Source organism: Oncorhynchus tshawytscha, linkage group LG06 (genome assembly GCF_018296145.1).
Source record: "Oncorhynchus tshawytscha isolate Ot180627B linkage group LG06, Otsh_v2.0, whole genome shotgun sequence".
NCBI classification, from domain to species: domain Eukaryota; kingdom Metazoa; phylum Chordata; class Actinopteri; order Salmoniformes; family Salmonidae; genus Oncorhynchus; species Oncorhynchus tshawytscha.
This window is the reverse complement of record NC_056434.1, coordinates 52699155-52722718: the sequence shown is the minus strand read 5'-3', so window position 1 is coordinate 52722718 and position 23564 is coordinate 52699155. Positions and strand designations below refer to the sequence as shown.

General features: G+C 41.8%; 1 protein-coding gene across 3 annotated transcripts in view; it reads right to left on the bottom strand.

Moving 5' to 3' along the window:
- Window positions 1-23564, bottom strand: part of LOC112253501 (coiled-coil domain-containing protein 136) — a 60573-nt gene that overhangs the window by 25340 nt on the left and 11669 nt on the right. For all 3 annotated transcript variants that reach the window (XR_006083632.1, XM_042323382.1, XM_024425454.2), the window contains 2 exons: window positions 8257-8393; window positions 4213-4363 (listed from right to left, as the gene is read on the bottom strand). Coding sequence is in view for 2 of the 3 variants with exons in the window: in XM_042323382.1 (XP_042179316.1) it covers window positions 4213-4363; window positions 8257-8393 (288 nt within the window). In the remaining variant the exon portion in view is untranslated. The remainder of the gene's footprint in view (window positions 1-4212; window positions 4364-8256; window positions 8394-23564) is intronic.

Here is a 23564-nt window from a genome sequence, read left to right as displayed (position 1 = left end):
TACACTCGTTTACATTAACTGGCATGTGATGTGACAATAGTGTAGTGAATTACTCACTGGTCCAAAAAGTTGGACCCATTCTGAAATGGAACTGGGACATTCTCACCCGGACGCAATATGCATAAATTAACTAATATAAAGACACCTTCTGAACAGACTTGAGGACAACTAGACCCATTCCGTATAGACCTAGTCAGATCCAGACCCGGTCTGATCCGAGTGAGGGAATCAGCAGAAAATATATTTTTTAAGCTACATAATTTTTGTATTTGTTTTTATTTTTTACCATTAACCCCTCCACCACCCCCCCTCTTCGGAAGACAAATATATTTTTGTTTTTTTTTACAGTTTTTTTGCTACATATACATACATTTTACTTACACATTTTGCATACATGGTACTTTTATATAACGCAGTCACATAACAATAATACTTTAAACAAACATAAACTCTTTAATCCCAACCCTCAGCCACGCTCAGCCCATCCCATCTATCACCATAGATCACCCTCATTTGGTTTCCATGTGCCATATATTTCTCAATTGTGCTATGATGTTTTACATACTTTTTGAACATTTCTAAATCGTATAGTATCCATAGATTGTGAGCTAAAGATGTAAACCTTTCCTACGAGTACTATTATATTATTTATTGACTGACTATGGCTTTCCAAATCATCCAACACTGCTATTTGTAGGGTTATTTTTAAATGCATGTTGTGATTTTTTAACCATTCCTGAACCTGTGGCCAGAAACAAGCTACATGGGGGCAAAACCAGAATAAATGATCTATTGATTCTGTCTCTTCACAGCAAAATGTACAGAGCTGAGATTGTTATATGCCACATACAGTTGAAGTTGGAAGTTTACAGACACCTTAGCCAAATACATTTAAACTCAGTACTAGTAAAAATTCACCGTCTTAGGTCAGTTAGGATCACCAATTTATTTTAACAATGTGAAATGTCAAAATAATAGTAGAGAGAAGGATTTATTTCAGCTTTTATTTCTTTCATCACATTCCCAGTGGGTCAGAAGTTTACAAATGTGATGAAAGAAATAAAAGCTGAAATAAATCATTCTGTCTATTATTATTCTGACATTTCACATTACAATTAATATTTGGTAGCATTGCCTATAAATTGTTTTACTTGGGTCAAATGTTTTGGGTAGCCTCCCACAAGCTCCCCAGAATTTTGGCCCATTCCTCCTGACAGAGCTGGTGTAACTGAGTCAGGTTTGTAGGCCTCCTTGCTCGCACACGCTTTTTCAGTTCTGCCCACAACTTTTTATGGGATTGAGGTCAGGGCTTTGTGATGGTCACTACAATACCTTGACTTTGTTGTCCTTAAGCCATTTTGCCACGACTTTGGAAGGATGCTTGGGGTCATTGTCCATTTGGAAGACCCATTTGCAACCAAGCTTTCATTTCCTGACTGATGTCTAGAGATGTTGCTTCAATATATCCACATAATTTTCCTCCCTCATGATGCCATCTACTTTGTGAAGTGCACCAGTCCCTCCTGCAGCAGCACACAACATGATGCTGCCACCCCCGTGCTTCACGGTTGGGATGGTGTTCTTCAGCTTGCAAGCCTCCCCCTTTTTCCTCTAAACATGACGATGGTCAATATGGCCAAATAGTTCTATTTTTGTTTCATCAGACCAGAGGACATTTCTCCAAAAAGTACGATCTTTGTCCCCATGTGCAGTTGCAAACCGTAGTCTGGCTTTTTTATAGCGGTTTTGGAGCAGTGGCTTCTTCCTTGCTGAGCGGCCTTTCAGGTTAAAGCCATGACATAATTTTATGGAATTTTCCAAGCTGTTTAAAGGCACAGTCAACTTAGTGTATGTAAACGTCTGACCCACTGGAATTGTGATACAGTGAACTATAAGTGAAATAATCTGTCTGTAAACAATTGTTGGGAAAATTACGTGTGTCATGCACAAACTAGATGTCCTAACCGACTTGCCGAAACTATAGTTTGTTAACGGCAGGTAGCCTAGTGGTTAGAGCGTTGGACTAGTAACGATAAGGATGCAAGATCGAATCCCTGAGCTGACAAGGTAAAACTCTGTATTCTTCCCCTGAACAAGGCAGTTAACCCACTGTTCCTAGGCCATTGTAAATAAGAATTTGTTCTTAACTGTCTTGCCTAGTTAAATAAATAAAAATAGTTTGTTAACAAGACATTTGTGGAGTGGTTGAAAAACTAGTTTAATGACTCGAACCTAAGTGTATGTAAACTTCAAACTTCAACTGTATATATAGCATTCTGTTGGTGGCAAGAATTTTATATAATAATTTCAATTGAAAAACTCTAAGTGTTGAATCAAGTGTAGTTTTTTTAACCAGTTCATAAACCATATGCCATGGAATTGGTACATCGAAAATGTCTTCCCATTTATTTTACAACCTGTATGGTGCAGCTGTCAACATTTTTGTCCTCAAATGAAACTGGTATATTTCCTTTCAACCAAGTTCCCTACCTTCTCCCTTTTCCACCTGCCTTCATTTTTGTGGTAGTGCTGCAATCAGTTGGTTGTAAGTTTGGATTGAGCAGATATTCCCATATATTTTTGATAACTGCATATGTGAAATAACTCCTCTGTTTTTATTCATAATATCATGAATAAATATAATATAATTTTGGGGTATTTTGTTTGTTGACATGCCTATTTTTGAATTTTGTTTGATGCCGTTTTTCCCCCTTTCCCACAATGGATTTTTTATTTCTTGTTCTATACCCCGTCCAACTGGTGGTGGTAATGCACCATAAATAAATATTTAAACAGGAAGTGTCCCAGACATCCTGTTCCGTCCCCAGCATATGGGGAGTGATGACATCATAGTGCGGTCCAACCCAACCTGGAAGCTTCCCTGGAGCCTGAGTGTGCTGAATGCGCCCCTGTGTGTGTGTGTATGTGTGCCTGTGCGTGTGCATGTGTGCATGTGCGCACGTGTGTGTGCTCATGTACGTGTGTCTGAGTGTGCTGTGAGCATGCAGCTTTCTGTTTGTCTGTGAAATGCCTGCCCCCTACCAGACAAACAACTGACACTGAGCTCACCACTCTAAAAGTACCCTGGCATGAGCTGTTCTCACTGAGCTAAGTTGGCTCACTAAGTTCACAGCACTAAGGCCTTACTCAGTGTGTTCACTAAGTTCATAGCACTAAGGCCTTTCTCAATGTGTTCACTATGTCCTCAGCGCTAAGGCCTTACTCAGTGTGTATGAGACAAAACATCTAGCAATCTCAGGGAAGGGAATATGACTGCAGTATGTAGGGTGTCCACCTACTTTTCCCAGAGTGGGTGAAAACCCACTTTGGTGATGACATTTCACTTCCTTGTGTTATAAAATATATTTTACCAAAACAGATATGATTATTTATGTTCTGAATCGTTCGGTGGGGTCCTTTTCTAACATTTAATTAACAGTATATCCAAAAAGTCAGATTTCGTAACCTAATACATCCGATAATCAGCTCTGTCAACAGAGCGGTGCAGCTTTCTCACAGCAACTTTTGATGATTTTACATGTTGTGGTGGTCATCTTCAAAGTTGTTTCCACGGGTTGCAAAAATACAATTTTGCATGACACGAACTGAATTAAATGTAAAATTCTTTAAAAATCTTCAGGTACGCTCAGTGCTCCATTTACATTTGACAAAGTTGCGCTTGTTTTTGTGAGAAATCTTCTACTTAGAACATGAATTTCGCATTAATATGAAAAGCATCTACTAAAATATGAAAATACTACATCTTACCTCTTTAATGTTTATGTCCTGGGAGAAGAAAGATGAAGAGTTCAACTGGAGAGTGAACCTGTTAGATTTAAATCTTGCAGAGTATCTGGTCTCTATTAATTTAATTTTGCCCATCCTACAAGGGTAAAAATGTGTAGCTTTTGAACGGATTATGATAGAGACATGAGGTTTGGACCATTGGTTTTCTGAGAGGATTTACCTACCCAATTAACAATTTACCCATTGGTCAAAATATGTGTTTTCACTCCAACCCTAATCTAGCACACCTGATTCTAATAATTAGCTGGTTGATCACCTGCACCAGGTTGGCTTTGGAGCGGAAACCTACAGGAGGGTAGCTCTCCAGGAACAGGGTTGGAGAACCCTGACCTATAATATGGCACTGCTAATGGACCACAGCTAACAGCTAACTAGCTAGCCATTTCGCATCAACTACTCTCTTACCCTGTAGCTCGTGGAAGGCCTCCTGGTGTTTGTTGGACATTTCCCTGGCCTCCTCTAACTCCAGAAGGAGCTGCAGCACCTGGCTCCTCAACTCCTCCAGCTCCTGCTCCTCAGACAGGGGCTCCTGCTGCTCCCTCCTCCCCTTCTCCTCCTCCGAGATAGAGATTGATAGATCAAATCAAATACATTTTTTATTCACTACATGCGTCGAATACAACAGCTATACAGAGCTTACAGTGAAATGCTTACTTACAAGCTCTTAGCCAACAATGCAGTTTTAAGAAAAACAAGTGTTAAGTAAAAAATAGATAAGTAAAAATAACAAATAACAAATAGTTATTAGAGCAGCAGTAAAATAACAGTAGCGAGGCTATATACAAGGGGGTTCCGGTACAGAGTCAATGTGTGTGGGCACAAGTTAGTCGAGGAAATTGAGGTAATAGAGTTAAAGTGACTATGCATAGATAATAACCAGAGAGTAGCAGGAGCGTAAAAGAGTGAGGGGGGACAATGCATATACTCTGGGTAGCCATTTGATTGGCTGTTCAGGAGTCTTATGGCTTGGGGGTAGAAGCTGTTAAGAAGCCTTTTGGACCTAGACTTTGTTCTCCAGTACCGCTTGCTGTGCGGTAGCAGAGAGAACAGTCTATGACCAGGGTGACTGGGGTCTTTGACAATTTTTAGGGCCTTCCTCAGACACCGCCTGGTATAGAGGTCCTGGATGGCAGGAAGCTTGGCCCCAGTGAAGTACTGGACCATACGCACTTCCCTCTGTAGTGCCTTGCGGTCGGATGCCGAGCAGTTGCCATACCAGACAGTGATGCAACCTGTTCGGATGCTCTCTATGGTGCAGCTGTAGAACATTTTGAGGATCTAAGAACCCATGCCAAATATTTTTTGTCTCCTGAGGGGGAATAGGCTTTGTCATGCCCGCTTCACGACTGTCTTGGTGTGTTTGGAACATGACAGTTTGTTGGTGATGTGGACACCAAGGAACTTGAAATTCTCAACCTGCTCCACTACAGCCCCGTCAATGAGAATGGATGCGTGCTCGGTCCTCCTTTTCCTGTAGTCCACAATCATATCCTTCGTCTTTATCACGTTGAGGGAGAAGTTGTTGTCCTGGCACCACACGACCAGGTCTCTGACCTCCCTATAGGCTGTCTCATCGTTGTCGGTGATCAGGCCTACCACTATTGTGTTGTCGGCAAACTTAATGATGGTGTTGGAGTCATGCCTGGCCATGCAGTCATGGGTGAACAGGGAGTACAGGAGGGAACTGAGCACACACCTCTGAGGGGCCCCAGTGTTGAGGATCAGCTTGGCGGACGTGTTGTTACCTACCCTTACCACCAGGACAGGATCCAGTTTCAGAAGGAGGTGTTTATTCCCAGGGTTCTTAGCTTAGTGATGAGCTTTGAAGGCTCTATGGTGTTGAATGCTGAGCTGTAGTCATTGAATAGCATTCTCACGTAGGTGTTCCTTTTGTCCAGGTGGGGAAGGGCAGTGTGGAGTGCAATAGAGATTGCTTCATCTGTGGATCTGTTGGGGCGGTATGCAAATTGGAGTGGGTCTAGGGTTTCTGGGATAATGGTGTTGATTATGAGCCATGACCAAACTTTCAAAGCACTTCATGGCTACAGACATGAGCGCTACGGGTTGGTAGTCATTTAGGCAGGTTACCTTAGTGTTCTTGCGCACAGAGACTATGGTGGTCTGCTTGAAACATGTTGGTATTACAGACTCAGACAGGGAGAGGTTGAAAATGTCAGTGAAGACACTTGCCAGTTGGTCAGCGCATGCTCGGAGTACACGTCCTGCTAATCCATCTGGCCCTGCGGCCTTGTGAATGTTGACCTGTTTAAAAGTCTTACATCGGCTACGGAGAGCGTGATCACATGATTTAAACTTTTCTGCCTGCGGCTATGGAACCCTGACCTGCACACCAGACGTGCTACCTGTCCCAGACCTGCTGTTTTCAACTCTCTAGAGACAGCAGGAGTGGTAGAGATACTCTTAATGATCGGCTATGAGAAGCCAACTGACATTTACTCCTGAGGTGCTGACTTGCTGCACCCTCGACAACTACTGTGATTATTATTTGACCATGCTGGTCATTTATGAACATTTGAACATCTTGGCCATGTTCTGTTATAATCTCCACCCGGCACAGCCAGAAGCGGACTGGCCACCCCTCATAGCCTGGTTCCTCTCTAGGTTTCTTCCTAGGTTTTGGCCTTTCTAGGGAGTTTTTCCGATGCACCGTGCTTCTACACCTGCATTGCTTGCTGTTTGGGGTTTTAGGCTGGGTTTCTGTACAGCACTTTGAGATATCAGCTGATGTAAGAAGGGCTATATAAATAAATTTGATTTGATCACACAGTCGTCCGGAGAGCTAATGCTGTCATGCATTGTTCAGTGTTGTTTGCCTCGAAGCGAGCATAGAAGTAATTTAGCTCGTCTGGTAGGCTCGTGTCACTGGGCAGCTCGCGACTGTGCTTCCCTTTGTAGTCTGTAATAGTTTGCAAGCGCTGCCACATCTGACGAGCATCGGAGCAGGTGTAGTATGATTCAATCTTAGTCCTGTATTGACGCTTTGCCTGTTTGATGGTTCATCTGAGGCCATAGCGGAATTTCTTATAAGAGTCCCGCTCCTTGAAAGTGGAAGCTCTATCTTTAGCTCAGTGCGGATGTTGCCTGTAAATCCATGGCTTCTGTGGGGACATTTTCGATGCACTTATTGATGAAGCAAGTGACTGATGTGGTGTACTCCTCAATACCATATATTCCAGTCTGTGCTAGCAAAACAGTCCTGTAGCTTAGCATCGGCATCATCTGACTACTTCTTTATTGACCGAGTCACTTTAGTTTTTGCTTGTAGGCAGGAATCAGGAGGATAGAATTATGGTCGGATTTGGCAAACGGAGTGCAAGGGAGAGCTTTGTACGTGTCTCTGTGTGTGGAGTAAAGGTGGTCTAAAGTTGTTTTTCCTCTGGTTGCACATTTAACATGGTAGAAATGTAAAACGGATTTAAGTTTTCCCTTCATTAGTCCCTGGCCACTAGGAGCACCGCCTCTGGATGAGCGTTTTTCTGTTTGCCTATGGCCTTATACAGCTCATTGAGTGCATTATTTTTGGTGGTAAATAGACAGCTATGAAAAATATAGATGAGAACTCTCTTGTTAAATAGTGTGATCTATAGCTTATCATGAAATATTCTACCTCAGTGAAGCAAAACCTTGAGATTTCCTTAATATTAGATTTCGTGCACCAGCTGTTGTTTACATAAATATACACAGACCACCACCCCTTGTCTGAGCTGTTCTATCATGTCGATGCAGCGCAAACCCCGCCAGCTGTCTTTTATCCATGTCGTCGTTCAGCCACGACTCGGTGAAACAAAATACATTTGTTTTTAATTTCCTATTGGTAGGGTATTTGTGAATGTAGCTTGTCTATTTTGTTATCCAATGATTGTACATTGGCTAATAGGACTGATGTTAGAGGCAGATTACCAACTCGCCGTCGGATCCTTACAAGGCACCCGACCTATGTCCCCGATATCTCCATCTCTTTCTCCTGCGAATGACGTGGATGTTGGCCCTGTTGGGTGTCTGAAGTAAATCCTTTGCGTCCGACTCGTTAAAGAAAAAAACTTCATCCAGTACGAAGTGAGTAATCGCTGTCCTGATATCCAGAAGCTCTTTTCGGTCATAAGAGACGGTGGCAGAAACATTATGAACAGAATAAGTTACAAATAACACGAAAAAAAACACACACAATAGCACAATTGATTAAGAGCCCGTAAAACGGCAGCCATCTCACAAGAGGCTGGTGAGGGAAGGACAGCTCATAATAATGGCTGGAATGGAGTGAATGGAATGGTATCAATCACATGGAAACTAAATGTAATGTCAAACAGCAGCAGATAAAAAAAGACACACATAGAACAAAAGAACTGAATACAAAATCAGGACCCATAAATATGCCAGACGAATAAAGACTACAACAGATGCCACCAACAAACATAAGAGCTTCTCTACCTCCTCCTCCTGATCTCTGTCCATTGTCTCCTTTTCGTTGTTCTCCAGTACTCCTCTCTCCTTGGCTGTGATCTCATTGTCCATGGTGGGGCTCAGGCTGGGGCTGCTCTCCGCTTTCAGATCTCCACAGGGCTCATCTGAGAGTGATTGAAAAAATACAGAATTATAGATGGTTGAAACCCTATACTTTATGGTAGAAACAAAACAACCTATTCAACCTATCACACAGCTATATATTCTCAAAGACCTTTTACTTCAAGAGTCACTTTCCCCAGAAACAGATTGGACTAAAAAGCCCTTTAAATTAAGAAACCTTTGCAAAAAAACACAGGTCAAATGTGCAGGTTCACATGTGAAATACTGTAGCTGTTTTCATGGTGAGCTTACATTTTACTCATGAAACCATATTTTCACATGTAAGAAAACTCCAACTGTGAAAATCTCACTTTCACATGTGGAATTGCAGATTCACATGCAGGGTTGAAATAATATTATTCTCCTCACATGTGAAAAGATGGTTTAAACATGTTGCAGTAGCATGTTTCCACCAGTGGAATTATGTTGAAGACATCTAAAAAGCCCAAATGATTTTACGGGACATTCGCAGAACAATGGACGGAATACATTTTGTTGGGGCAGGTAATGGATCACGTTCAAATGGCGACATACACTGAGTACACAAAACATTAAGAACACCTGCTCGTTCCATGACATAGACTGACCAGGTGAATCCAGGTGAAAGCTATGATCCCTTGCTGATGTTACTTGTTAAATCCACTTCAATCAGTGTAGTAGATGAAGGGGAGGAAAATAAAGATTTTTAAGCCTTGAGACAGATGAGACACAAATTGTGTGTGTGTGCCATTCAGAGGGTGAATGAGCAAGACAAAAACAGTAAGTGCCTTTGAACGGGGTATGGAAGCAGATACCAGGCGCACCGGTTTGTGTCAATGACTGCAACGCTGGGTTTTTCACACTGTGTATCAAGAATGGTCCACTACCCAAAGGACATCCAGCCAATTTGACACAACTGTGGGAAGTATTGGAGCCAGTATCCCTGTGGAATGCTTTCGACACCTTGTAGAGTCCATGCCCCAACGAATTTAGGTTTTTCTGAGGGCAAAAGGGGGGGGATGCAACTCAATATCGGGAAGGTGTTCCTAATGTTTGGTATACTCAATGTAGTTTTGCTGTATGAAGGTCAGTGACAGTTAAAGGGGCAATCCTTAGTTGCTACATCCACTTTAGGACATATTAATGACATGTTTCCACATTTTTTAAATGTAGCCTAGTAGTTAGGGCGTTGGACTAGTAACCGAAAGGTTGCAAGTTCGAATCCCAGAGCTGACAAGGTTCAAATCTGTTGTTCTGCCCCTGAACAAGGCAGCTAACCCACTGTTCCATTGAAAGTAAGAATTTGTTCTTAACTGACTTGCCTAGTTAAATATAGGCTAAAAACTTGGTTAACTTTTCACTGCAGTGGGCTGAATCAGGGTCACAGAGAGTGATTCTTGGGAGTCTTAAACAAAAGTATACACTTCACACACATGGTTATGGGCTTAAAAAAACAGAAGACACCTGTACCATGTCAGATATAGAGTTGAAATGTGAACATTTTGAGTTTGCATCCCAATATTACACTTTATATACATCACAGAAGACTGAAATATAACAAAACTGTTTGACATAGAAACACCATATATAGAAACACCGTTGGAGTCATTAAAAGTCATTTTCCCAACAATTGTTTACAGACAGATTATTTCACTTATAACTCACTGTATCACAATTCCAGTGGGTCAGAAGTTTACATACACTAAGTTGACTGGGCCTTTAAACAGGTTGGACAATTCCAGAAAATGACGTCATGGCTTTAGAAGCTTCTGATAGGCTAATCGACATCATTTGAGTCAACTGGAGGTGCACCTGTGGATGTATTTCAAGGCCTACCTTCAAACTCAGTGCCTCTTTGCTTGACATCATGGGAAAATCAAAAGAAATCAGCCAAGACCTCAGAAAAAAATTGGGGGAGGCTTGTAAGCCAAAGAAACCATCCCAACCGTGAAGCACGGGGGTTGCAGCATCATGTTGTGGGGGTGCTTAGCTGCAGGAGGGACTGGAGCACTTCACAAAATAGATGGCATCATGAAGGAGGAAAATTATGTGGATATATTGAAGTCTTTAAGTCTTTACTGAAGACTCATCTCTTCAGTGGGTCATATGATTGAGTGTAGTCTGGCCCAGGAGTGGGAAGGTGAACGGAAAGGCTCTGGAGCAACGAACCGCCCTTGCTGTCTCTGCCTGGCCGGTTCCCCTCTTTCCACTGGGATTCTCTGCCTCTAACCCTATTACAGGGGCTGGGTCACTGGCTTGCTGGGGCTCTCTCATGCCGTCCCTGGAGGGGGTGCGTCACCTGAGTGGGTTGATTCACTGTTGTGGTCATCCTGTCTGGGTTGGCGCCCCCCCTTGGGTTGTGCCGTGGCGGAGTTCTTTGTGGGCTATACTCAGCCTTGTCTCAGGATGGTAAGTTGGTGGTTGAAGATATCCCTCTAGTGGTGTGGGGGCTGTGCTTTGGCAAAGTGGGTGGGGTTATATCCTTCCTGTTTGGCCCTGTCCGGGGGTGACCTCGGATGGGGCCACAGTGTCTCCTGACCCCTCCTGTCTCAGCCTCCAGTATTTATGCTGCAGTAGTTTGTGTCGGGGGGCTGGGGTCAGTTTGTTATATCTGGAGTACTTCTCCTGTCCTATTCGGTGTCCTGTGTGAATCTAAGTGTGCGTTCTCTAATTCTCTCCTTCTCTCTTTCTTTCTCTCTCTCGGAGGACCTGAGCCCTAGGACCTGAGCTCCAGGACTACCTGACATGATGACTCCTTGCTGTCCCCAGTCCACCTGGCCATGCTGCTGTTCCAGTTTCAACTGACCTGAGCCCTAGGACCATGCCCCAGGACTACCTGACATGATGACTCCTTGCTGTCCCCAGTCCACCTGGCCATGCTGCTGCTCCAGTTTCAACTTCCACCTGACTGTGCTGCTGCTCCAGTTCAACTGTTCTGCCTTATTATTATTCGACCATGCTGGTCATTTATGAACATTTGAGCATCTTGGCCATGTTCTGTTATAATCTCCACCCGGCACAGCCAGAAGAGGACTGGCCACCCCACATAGCCTGGTTCCTCTCTAGGTTTCTTCCTAGGTTTTGGCCTTTCTAGGGAGTTTTTCCTAGCCACCGTGCTTCTACACCTGCATTGCTTGCTGTTTGGGGTTTTAGGCTGGGTTTCTGTACAGCACTTTGAGATATCAGCTGATGTACGAAGGGCTATATAAATAAATTTGATTTGATTTGATTTGATTGAAGCAAAATCTCAAGACATCAGTCAGGAAGTTAAAGGTTGGTCTTTCAAATGGACAATGACGCCAAGCATACTTCCAAACTTGTGGCAAAATGACTTAAGGACAACAAAGTCAAGGTATTGGAGTGGCCATCACAAAGCCCTGACCTCAATCCTATAGAAAATGTGTGGGCAGAACTGAAAAAGCGAATTCGAGCAAGGAGGCCTACAAACCTGACTCAGTTACGTCAGCTCTGTCAGGAGGAATGGGCCACAATTCCCCCAACTTATTGTGGGAAGCTTGTGGAAGGCTACACGAAACGTTTGACCTAAGTTACACAATTTAAAGGCAATGCTACGAAATACTAATTGAGTGTATGGAAACTTCTGAGCCACTGGGAATGTGATGAAAGAAATCAAATCTGAAATAAATCATTCTCTGTACTATTATTCTGACATTTCACATTCATAAAATAAAGTGCTGATTCTAACTGACCTAAAACAGGGAATTTTTACTGGGATTAAATGTCAGGAATTGTGAAAAACAATTATATATGTATATATATTTTTCATCATCTTTATTAATTAGGAAATTATGAAAAACATTAACATTCCATCCATGAGGCCAAAAAGGGCGGTTTAGTAATTGACTGCAGGAAAGGGCTACACAACTGTAATATTTATATCTATGGTCAGTCCTTGCATCCATAGCCTTTGCCACGGGAAGTGGCGTAAATTCAGCTAATCCTAGGGTGTGGCAAGGTGGGGGTGCGTAGAAATACACACACCAGTTGAAGCATATTTAATGTACTTTTTGTACGACTGTACTTTTTCCACATTTTGTTACAGCCTCAAAAAAAACATATTAAATTTAGATTGTGTGTCACTGGCCCACACACAATACCCCATAATGTCAAAGTGGAATTATGTTTTTAGAAATGTTTACAAATTAATTAAAGATACACTATGAAGAAATCGCTACGCAATTTCCTGTTTGCTAAAATTCAAATTGTTCACCTAATTTCAATTTGTGACAAAACTAGCAAGTCTAGTGTAGAGAATCATTGTACCATCTTAACCACTGTGAAATATATTTTCCATAACCCCAAATTATATTTTCAGCTGTTTGACGCTGGTGTACAAAACCAAAAGTAAAATATGCAAAAACTAAACTTAAGACCAACCTAAGACCAGGAAGCATAGAAATAAAACACATAGAACAGATCTACCACTTCTTAGACTTGCTTTCAATAGTAATGACACATCTGTAACTGTCACATTTCTATGTGAATTTGGTCGGGTCTCCCAAAAAGTTACATGTTGCAGCTTTAAAAATGAAAAGCTGAAATGTCTTGAGTCAATAAGTATTCAACACCTTTGTTATGGCATGCCTAAATAAATTCAGGTGTAAACATTTGGTTAAGAAGTCATTGACTCACTCCGTGTGTGATAATACTGTTAAACATGATTTTTGAGTGACTACTTCATCTCTGTACCCCACACATACAATTATCTGTAAGGTCCCTCAGTCTAGCAGTGAATTTCAAACACAGATTCAAACAAAAAGACCAGAGAGTTTTCCAATGCCTTGCAAAGAAGGACACCTATTGGTAGGTGGGTAAAAAGCAGACATTGAATATCCCTTTGAGCATGGTGAAGTTATTAATTACACTTTGGATGTCACCCAGTCACTACAAAGATACAGGCGTCCTTCCTAACTCAGTTGCCGGAGAGGAAGGAAACCGTTCAGAGATTTCAGGGATTTCATGACTTTAAAGCATTTACAGAGTTTAATGGCTGTGATAGGAAACTGAGGATGGATCAACAACATTGTACTTACTCCACAATACTAACCTAATTGACAGAGTGAAAAGAAGGAAACCTGTACAGAATAGAAATATATATATTTTTAAATGCATCCTGTTTGTAAATAAGGCCCTAAAGTAAAACTGCAAAAAATGTGGCAAAGAAATGAAATTGTCCAGAACATAAAGCGTTATGTTTGGGGCAAATCCAACACAACACATTACTGAGTACCACTCTCCATATTTTCAAGCACAGTGGTGGCTGCGTCATGTTATCTTTATGCTTGTCATCAGCAACGACTAGGGAGTTTTTGGAATAGAGCTAAACACAGGCCAAATGCTAGAGGAAAATCTGGTCCAGTCTGCTTTCCAACAGACGCTGGGAGACAAATTTACCTTTCATCAGGACAATAACCTAAAACACAAGGCAAAATATACACTGGAGTTGCTTACTATGACAACACTGAATGTTCCTGAGTGGCCAAGTTAGTTTTACTTAAATCGTCTTGAAAATCTATGACAAGACTTGAAAATGGCTGTCACGTGGGGATTTTTTTTCCATGAGGGAAAAACACTTGGAAAATGTTCATGTGAAATTTCACACGTGTCCATAAAGCAGGTGTGACCAAAATGTATATGTGTTATATATATGTTTTTTTAAGTGTCAGAAAACCACGTTTTGTCATGTGTTTTTTTTGTAAGGGAACTCTCTTGAGCAATATTTTTCATCCAGGAGTATCTACAGCAAGACCAAACAAACTAGGGTTTGGCCTGTGACAATGTTTGGTTTTGCCACCTAGAATATTATTTTTGTTCGTTTTTTAGTTGAAAGTTAGAACATTTGAATATAGCAGTTTTCCACTTCTTATGTCAGTCACTGACAGTCACTCAATTAGCCCATATGTCAGCTAAAAAGGCTATTATCTTATGTTTACTTCCATAAAAGCTGCTCCAGAGATGTCTCTTTCCTCTGGGCCTTTTCAACATTATATCCAACAGCGTCATCTAGTGATGCAGCTCCTACAGTGCATCAGGCATGGCCTACAGTCTGTAGTCATATAGCATGTATTGAAGTTTGTGCATATTGACACAGTTGTAGAATTAAACACATGTACATGGTGTATGAGCACAGAGCCCATATTTGACGTTGGTCAGGAACAAAAATCGCATTATTCAAGATGAAGCTTGAATGTAATGCGCTGACATTTACTAAACAAGACAACAGGTCAGTCTTTTAAACTCCATGTGCGCACAAAGCCGACGGCATACAAAGACACAGTGTTTTGGGTTTCTGAATGAATTCACATGGAATTAATTCACAAAGACATCCATCCATGGCAGTGTTGGTAAAATATGAACTGTAGCTTAGCTAGCAAACATGACTCAGATTTTTGACATTCTTCTTCTCCTTTTACTACAAATCAAACGTCAATTTCTCATTTCTCCAGGTGGGGTGAGAGTAAGCTACTGTCCTCTGCTCCTTTCTTTCCTTCTTTCTAACCCCTCATTCACATTTCATGGTTGTGTTGTCACTTTTTGTAGTACTGTTTTGTGCCTATTCCTATGTCCTTACAGGCCTGTTTGTTATGTAGTGTATTCTGTTAAGTGAAAAATAAAGTAAGCTACAGCCATTGGCTGGACAGCAGACGGCGAAATGAAGGGGGCGAAGGGAGGGCGTGATGTCGCCTTCTCTTTCTCTTAGTCTCGGTCTCTCTTCTCTTCCTCTTTGCTTCTGTTTCTCACTCTCACCTTGCGAACAATGTTTCCAATGTCTATCTTCAACTACGTTGGAGTACTTCCACACTGCTCTAAAACAAACGTCTATCCATTTAGTTTTGAAAATAGATCTGACCTGGAGGTCATGTTGTTGTGCTGAATTAATCATGCTCCTGTGTGTGTGTGTGTGTGTGTGTGTGTGTGTGTGTCCGTGTGTTCGTGCATGCGTGTGTACCATGTGATATGTTGTCCTATTTCCCGATATATCCCAGACTGTCTGATGACTGGTGACAATACAGATATGCTGAGAAAGAGAAATAGAAGAGAGACAGAGAAAGACAGACCGAGAAACAGAGACAGACAGAGAGACAAAATCAAAGAGAAAGAGAAGTGCGACAGAAAAAAGAGGGAAAAAAGAGAGAGAAAGAACGATAGAGAGGAGAAGAGAGAAAAAAGCAGCGAGGGACAGAGAGTAAAACATTAACTAATGGTGTGTGTGCGTGTAACAACTGATACATTTTCCTATTTCCTGATATTAACCAGGCTGTCTAGTTAATGTGCTACAGTAGCCCAGAGGGTCCAATCGCAAAATCTCACAGCTCAGGGGAAACATGTACAGCACTGACAGAGGTAATTATTTCTGTCGCATGTACACATGTGCATGCACCTATACCCATGTACAATCACCTTTGTTTGAAAACACATTAAGGCCTGGAAGGGTTTGGGTGTGTGTCGTTGGATGAGAGTGTCTCATTAAAGTTTGATGCTGTTGTAATGAGTTAGCAATGAAGAGCATTGAGAGATCGAGGGGGGGGGGGGGGCATAGCCCCAAGAGGCTGCCTGCTAGGGCATCAGGACACAGATAGAAGAAAGGGGAATACCTAGTCAGTTGTACAACTGAATGCCTTCAACTGAAATGTGTTTTCCGCATTTAAACCAACCCCTCTGAACCAGAGTTCTTCAGCATCCGGGGAACAGTGGGCTACCTGCCTTGCTCAGGGCAGACCTTGCCAGCTCGGGGATTCGATCCAGCAACCTTTCGGTTACTGGCCCAATGCTCTAACCACTAAGAAGCATCAGTCATACAGTAGTCAAGTATATATACTGAACAAAAATATAAACACAACATGTAAACTGTTGGTGTCATGTTTCACGAGCTGAGATAAAAGATCCCATACATTTTTACACAAAAAGCTTATTTCTCTGAATATATCAAGAAGCTGATTACACAGTAAGATCATTACACAGGTGCACCTTGTGCTGGGACAATAAAATGTCTAAGATGTCTCAAGTTTTGAGGGAGCGTGCAATTGGCATGCTGACTGCAGGAATGTCCACCAGAGCTGTTGCCAGAGAACTGAATGATAATTTATTTCCCATAAGCCACCACTAATATTGTTTTAGAGAATTTGAGAGTATGTCCAACCGGCCTCACAACCGCAGACCATGTGTAACCATGCCAGCCCAGGACCTCCACATCTGGCTTCCGGAGTCGGGGGGGACAAGTTGCATTTATATTTTTGTTCAGTAGATATGAAACTAGCTCTTGCTTTATGAAAACTTCCATTTACTCTGATTGTATCACACAACATATTTAACTTTCTGTTCATCAACTCTTATATCCTGCAATACCTAATTTAGAGTCAAGGAAGTAAGAATGAAACAGAAACAGCAAGTATGCCTGTGAGACGTGTAAGTGTAGAAGTCACTCCCCTCAACAGTCATCCTTACACATGACTGATTATATCACATCTCTCTTTAAAGATCTTTCCTCAGTTGACAGCTAATTGCTACACTCACTCCATTGACATTAATCGAACAGTACACCACACAACTTTAGCCTTCTGTTCACTAACTCTCATATCCTGCCCTATAGTGTCCATCTTGTACACGCACGCGCACACACACACACACACACACACACACACACACACACACACACACACACACACACACACACACACACACACACACACACACACACACACACACACACACTTCTGGGTGCCTGATTGGAGCAGGAATGTAACCACGGGAGCTGCTTGTTTCACAGCTTCAGGGAAACAGGCTTAAAGATACGATCTGCAATTGGAACATTCATTTTGGGACTTTTAAATATAGCCATTGATGATACAGCTGTTGATACTTGAAGAATATCACCTATAAATGCTTCATGAGCTTAGTTCAACAGTCAAACCCCATCAACCCCCCCCACTTGGTTTATCTTCTGGGAACACATTTAGAGTGAAACACATCGCAATAAGTCGGAATTACAGTACCACTGCTCCACTTTCTGAGAACAGATATAAGACGCCGTTTATTTGCCAGGGACCATGCACAGATTTAGCAACGTAGGTCATTTCCATCTGCAATAGCAATCCCAAAGTAACTTGCTGAAATCAAAATATCATCAGACAAATTTATGAGACCATTTTTGGCATTATATCTGTCTTGTGTTTTGTGTCTTGGTCAGAACTCCGAATGTGGAGAGCAAAAAGAAAGGCTGCCAATGTTCTAATGGATGTTCTTAATGAGAAATAGTGAGAAATCAGTAGAGACAGCAGAAGAGTAGGAGAGAAACATAATGCCGATGCTGTTTTGACATCCGTTCACACGCTAAAAAAAAATCCAGTTAGCGGTCACAGCTAGTGCTGATCAGACATCACGTCATCTTGCTACTTATCATTAGAAACATCTGGAGTCACACAAGGTGATCCCACTCTACTGAATAACTATCGGCCCATAATCTAAATGGTCTGTTCTGGAAAAGGTATTGGAGTCTCTAGTCAATAAGCGGCTTAAGGCCTACCTCCAGGAAAACAGTAGTTTGAGTGTTATGCAATCAGGTTCCAGGTGTGGCCACCGCACTGTCACAGCAACTTTGAAGGTTTGAATGATATTCACTGTGCCCTGGATAGAAAACTGCATGGTGAATTTGTATTCACAGACTTGGCAAAGGAATTTGACTATGTGGACCATACTGTCTTGGTGCAGAGATGGAAGTGTATTGGGATTACTGGTCATGCTCTGGAGTGGTTCGTGAATTACCTGTCAAATCGAACCCAGTGTGTTAAGGTAGATGATTGTAAGTCGGACACTATAGAGTTGTCTTCAGGTGTGCTTCAAGGATCAATTGTAGGTCCCCTGCTGTTTATTATCTATATCAACAACATTGGGAGACATATTGAGAGAGGAGACAAACCTGCTTAATGGGTGACATGTCTGGTGAGTATGCAAGGCCATGGAAGAACTGGGATATTTTCAGCTTCCAGGAATTGTGTACAGATCCTTACGACATGGGGCCATGCATTATCATACTGAAACATGAGGTGCTGGCCCAGGATGAATGGCACGACAATGGGCCTCAGGATCTCATCACAGTATCTCTGTACATTCAAATTGCCATAGATAAAATGCAATTGTGTTCGTTGTCCGTAGCTTATGCATGCCCATACTATAACCCCACTGCCATCACGGGGCACTCTGTTCGCAACATTGACATCAGCAAACCTCTCACCCACACAACGCCATGTGGTCTGCGGTTGTGAGGCCGGTTGGACCTACTGCCAAATTTATGGTAGAGAAATGAACATGAAATTATCTGGCAACAGTTCTGGTGGACATTCCTGCAGTCAGCATGCCAATTGCACGCTCCCTCAAAACTGTGGCAATGTGTTGTGTGACAAAACTGCACATATTAGAGTGGCCATTTATTGTCCCCAGCACACGGTTCACCTGTGTAATGATCATGCTGTTTAATTAATCAGCTTCTTGATATACCAAAACCGGTCAGCTGGATGGATTATCTTGGCAAAGAAGAAATGCTCACTAACAGGGATGTAAACAAATTTGTGCACTAAAGTTTATCGTAATATGCTTTTTGTACAACACTTTGCATGTTGCGTTCATATTTGCTTTACACTGAAGGCTTTCTCATTTGCCTAGTTGACACACACTACCTTTTCATCAAGGTCTATGTATGCTATGTATCATGCAGACCTTTGTTTTGTCATCAGAGAGGTCTAACTCACCATTGTGATCTCTACAGTGCTGTCGAGTGGACATTACTAGCAACTTGCAGGCTCAAACACTGGTACATACTTATTTACAAGGCCATTTTAGGAAAACTGCTATTTTATCTATCCTCTCTTCTAGCTCTAAATGAAAACACATACACTACCAGTCAAAAGTTTGAACCCACCTACACGTTCAAGGGTTTTTCTTTATTTTTACTATTTTCTACATTGTAGAATAATAGTGAAGACATCAAAACTATAAAATAACACATATGGAATAATGTAGTAACCAAAAACGTGTTAAACAAATCAAAATATATTTTACATTAGATATTCTTCAAAGTAGCCACCTGTTGCCTTGATGACAGCTTTGCACACTCTTGGCATTCTGTCAACCAGCTTCATGAGGTAGTCACCTGGAATGCATTTCAATGAACATGTGTGCCTTGTTAAAAGTTCATTTGTGAAATTTCTTTCCATCTAAATGCATTTGAGCCAATCAGTTGTGTTGTAACAAGGTAGGGGTGGTATACAGAAGATGGCCCTATTTGGAAAAAAACCAAGTCCATATTATGGCAAGAACAGCTCAAATAAGCAAAGAGAAAAGACAGTCCATCATTACTTGAAGGTCAGTCAATCCGGAACAACTTTGAAAGTTTCTTCAAGTGCAGTCGCAAAAACCATCAAGCGCAATGATGAAACTGGCTCTCATGACGACCACCTCTGGAAGACCCAGAGTTACCTCTGCTGCAAAGGATAAGTTCATTAGAGTTAACTGCACCTCAGATTGCAGCCCAAATGAATTCTTCACAGAGTTCAAGTAACAGACACATCTCAACATCAACTGTTCAGAGGAGACTGTGTGAATCAGGCTTTCATGGTCGAATTACTGCAAAGAAACCACTACTAAAGGACACCAATAAGAGGAAGAGACTTGCTTGGGCCAAGAAACACGAGCAATGTACATTAGACTGGTGGAAATCTGTCCAAATTTTTGTGGAGTCCAAATTTGAGATTTTTGATTACAGCCGCTGTTTCTTTGTGAGACGCAGAGTAGGTGAACGGATGATCTCCGCATGTGTGGTTCCCACAGTGAAGCATGGAGGAGGAGGTGTAAGGATGCTTTGCTGCTGACACTGTCTGTGATTCATTTAGAATTCAAGGCACACTTAATCAGCATGGCTACCACAATATTCTGCAGCGATATGCCATCCCATCTGGTTTGCACTTAGTGGGACTATCATTTGTTTTTCAACAGGACAATGACCCAAAACACACATCCAGCCTGTGTAAGGGCTATTTGACCAAGAAGGAGAGTGATGGAGTGCTGCATCAGATGACCTGGCCTCCACAATCACCCGACCTCAACCCAATTGAGATGGTTTGGGATGAGTTGGACGGCAGAGTAAAGGAAAATCAACCAACAAGTGCTCAGCATATGTGGGAACTTTCAAGACTGTTGGACAAGCATTCCTCATGAAGATGGTTGCGAGAATGCTAAGAGTGTACAAAGCTGTCATCAAGGCAAAGGCTGGCTACTTTGAAGAATCTAAAATATATATGTGCTTAACACTTTTAGTTACTACATGATTTCATATGTATTATTTCCTAGTTTTGATGTATTCACTATTATTCTACAATGTAGAAAATAGTACAAATAAAGAAAAACCCTTGAATGAGTAGGTGTGTCCAATCTTTGGACTTGTACTGTATGTGTTTCTATGCATGTACAGTATACATCTTTGTGGCTGCCTGTGTAGGAGGCTTTGCATTATTCACCCCCCATTATGTCCCTGTTCTGAAGCTCTCTCTCTCTTTCTCGCTCTCTCACTCTCTCATGGGCAGCACCATTGAGGCCATCTCCATTTTGAAGTAGTATATTTTCATCTTCACAATAGGCTGATCCCTCTAATGACCCAGTTGGACATGACTCCAACAGGATAACCAGGAGGGATCAGCCAATGAAGTTGGATGTCCCACCCAGTTGACCACATTAAAATGGTGGAATACAGCCTTTTGGCCATTAGAGGCCTCTATCATTCTCTATGGCTACAACCCATAGGAATCCCCAACCAGTTGACTAATTTGACTACTTTAAAATGGCGTAAGCATGGTGGAAGCCCTCAATGGCTCTGCCCATGCTAAATTGGCCTTTTGGCGCCTAGAGGCCTTTATCATTCTCATCCAAAATTATGCTTTGGTTCATTCAACCTATTAGAAGAGTTGGTGTGGCTTATTGGGGGCGTGGCTTTCCATATCTTATTTTTGGCCACCCGTGAGAGTCAATATTGTAATCAGTTAATGTGAAAGTCTTATAAAAAGAAAGTGTTTGGAGTAATTTTTTCATGTTTGGAACCAACTTAATATATTTTATGTTATTTATTAGGTTTAACCAAAGAGGGAAAGTAAGTTAAGTGATGAAAGAAATAGGTTTCACTAGAAATATAAGTTTGTTAATAATCAAATACAACAGTTGGCATTTGGTTTCAACAAATGTACTTTTTTTCAATTGAGAAAACCTAACTAATTTACTTGTAACCAGTTGATGCAATTCTTGTAGTTGGCTACATTACAGAGGCACTGAAGAGAGAGCTTGAGGAGAAAGTTTGGCTGATTTAATGAGCCACTGTGTTATTTAAATGGATATTCCGTGTTTGCTCTTTCAATGGGAAGAAGGGAACGTGGATCAGAGGAATAGAAATAGTACAGAATGGGCCCACAGGCTTAGAGGTGTATGGAAAATGAATATGCTAATGAGCCCACTGTTTTCGTTTAATATGTTTTTATTTCCTGTATAAAAAGGTTCCATCCTCATCTCATCTACCTTGAGAGGTGCCCAGGTGTGCTCGATTTGTTGCCCCTGGTGACCAAAGAGTGTCAGCGTCAACGGCAACCCGTCTCATCAGATACGTATGGTTAGTTAGATCAACATCACAGGAGAGGAGGATCAATTCAAACATAAAACAGAGATGCTCTCATATGAAATGAAGAGAATGAGAGTGCGATGGAGAGAGAGAGAGAGAGAGAGAGAGAGGGGGAAAGAGAAAGAGAGATAGGATGAGCGTGAGAGTAGAGAGAGAGAGCAAGAGAAAACGAGAGAGAGAGAGAGAGAGGTAAAAGAGAGCTTGAGGGAGAGAAACAGAGATAAATGGATAAAGAGGGAGAGAGGGAATGAGAGAGGGAGAGAGTGAGAGGAAGAGCGATATAAAATGAGTTAACTAACGCCATAGTGTGTCATGGGATAATGTTATCCCATTGCCACTTTGTGTTTATGACCCAAGTCACTCAAACCCCAGAGGGGAGAAAAGCAGTAGAGAAAAATAGGAAAACAAAAGCAAAGTGGAAGGAACTACAGAACTGAAGAGTGCAGTAACATTACAGAGGCAGTGAAAGAGAGAATTTGGCTGATTTAATGAGCCACTGTATTATTTAAATGGATAATCTGTGTTTGCTCATTCAATGGGAAGAAGGGAAAGTGTATCAGAGGAATAGAAATAGTACAGAATGTGCCTCATTAGATGAGCATGAAGTGATACTCTCGCATTATCACAATGGTGACCCCCCCCCCCCTCCGACAGGCTTAGGGGTGTATGGAATATGAATATGCTAATGAGCCCACTGTTTTTGTTTACTATGTTTTAATTTCCTGTATAAAAAGGTTCCATCCTCATCTCATCTACCTTGAGAGGTCCCCAGATGTGCTCGATTTGTTGCCCCTGGTGACCAAAGAGCATCAGCGTCAACGGCAACGCGTCTCGTCAGACCCATATGGTTAGTTAGATCAACATCACAGGATGGAGGATCACTTCAAACATATAACAGAGATGCTCTCAGATGAAATGAATAGAATGAGAGAGCGATGGAGAGAGAGCGAGAGAGAGAGAGAGAGAGAGAGAGAGCAAGAGAATGAGAGAGAGACTGTGGGAGAGAAAGAGAGAATGAGAGAGAGAATGAAGGACAGAAAGAGAATGAGAGAGAGAGAGAGAGAGAAAGAGAGATATAGAGTGAGTTAACTAACACCATACATGGGGTAATGTATGGTGGAAAACAAGGGGGGGAAAAGAGGAAAACAAAAGCAAAGTGGAAGGAACTACAGAACTGAAGAGTGCAGTGGCATTACAGAGGCACTGAAAGAGAGAATTTGGCTGATTTAATGAGCCACTGTGTTATTTAAATGGTTATCCGTATTTGCTCTTTCAAAGGGAAACATTGTAAGTGGGTCAGAGGAATAGACATATTACACAATGGGCCTCATTAGATGGGCAGGCATAAAAGTATGGGTTGGGGGTAGTAAGTGTGTATCTGTGTGTGTGTGTGTGTGTGTGTGTGTGTGTGTGTGTGTGTGTGTGTGTGTGTGTGTGTGTGTGTGTGTGTGTGTGTGTGTGTGTGTGTGTTTGTGTGTGTGTGGGCGTGTTATTTCTATTGATCTGTTCTACAGGGATG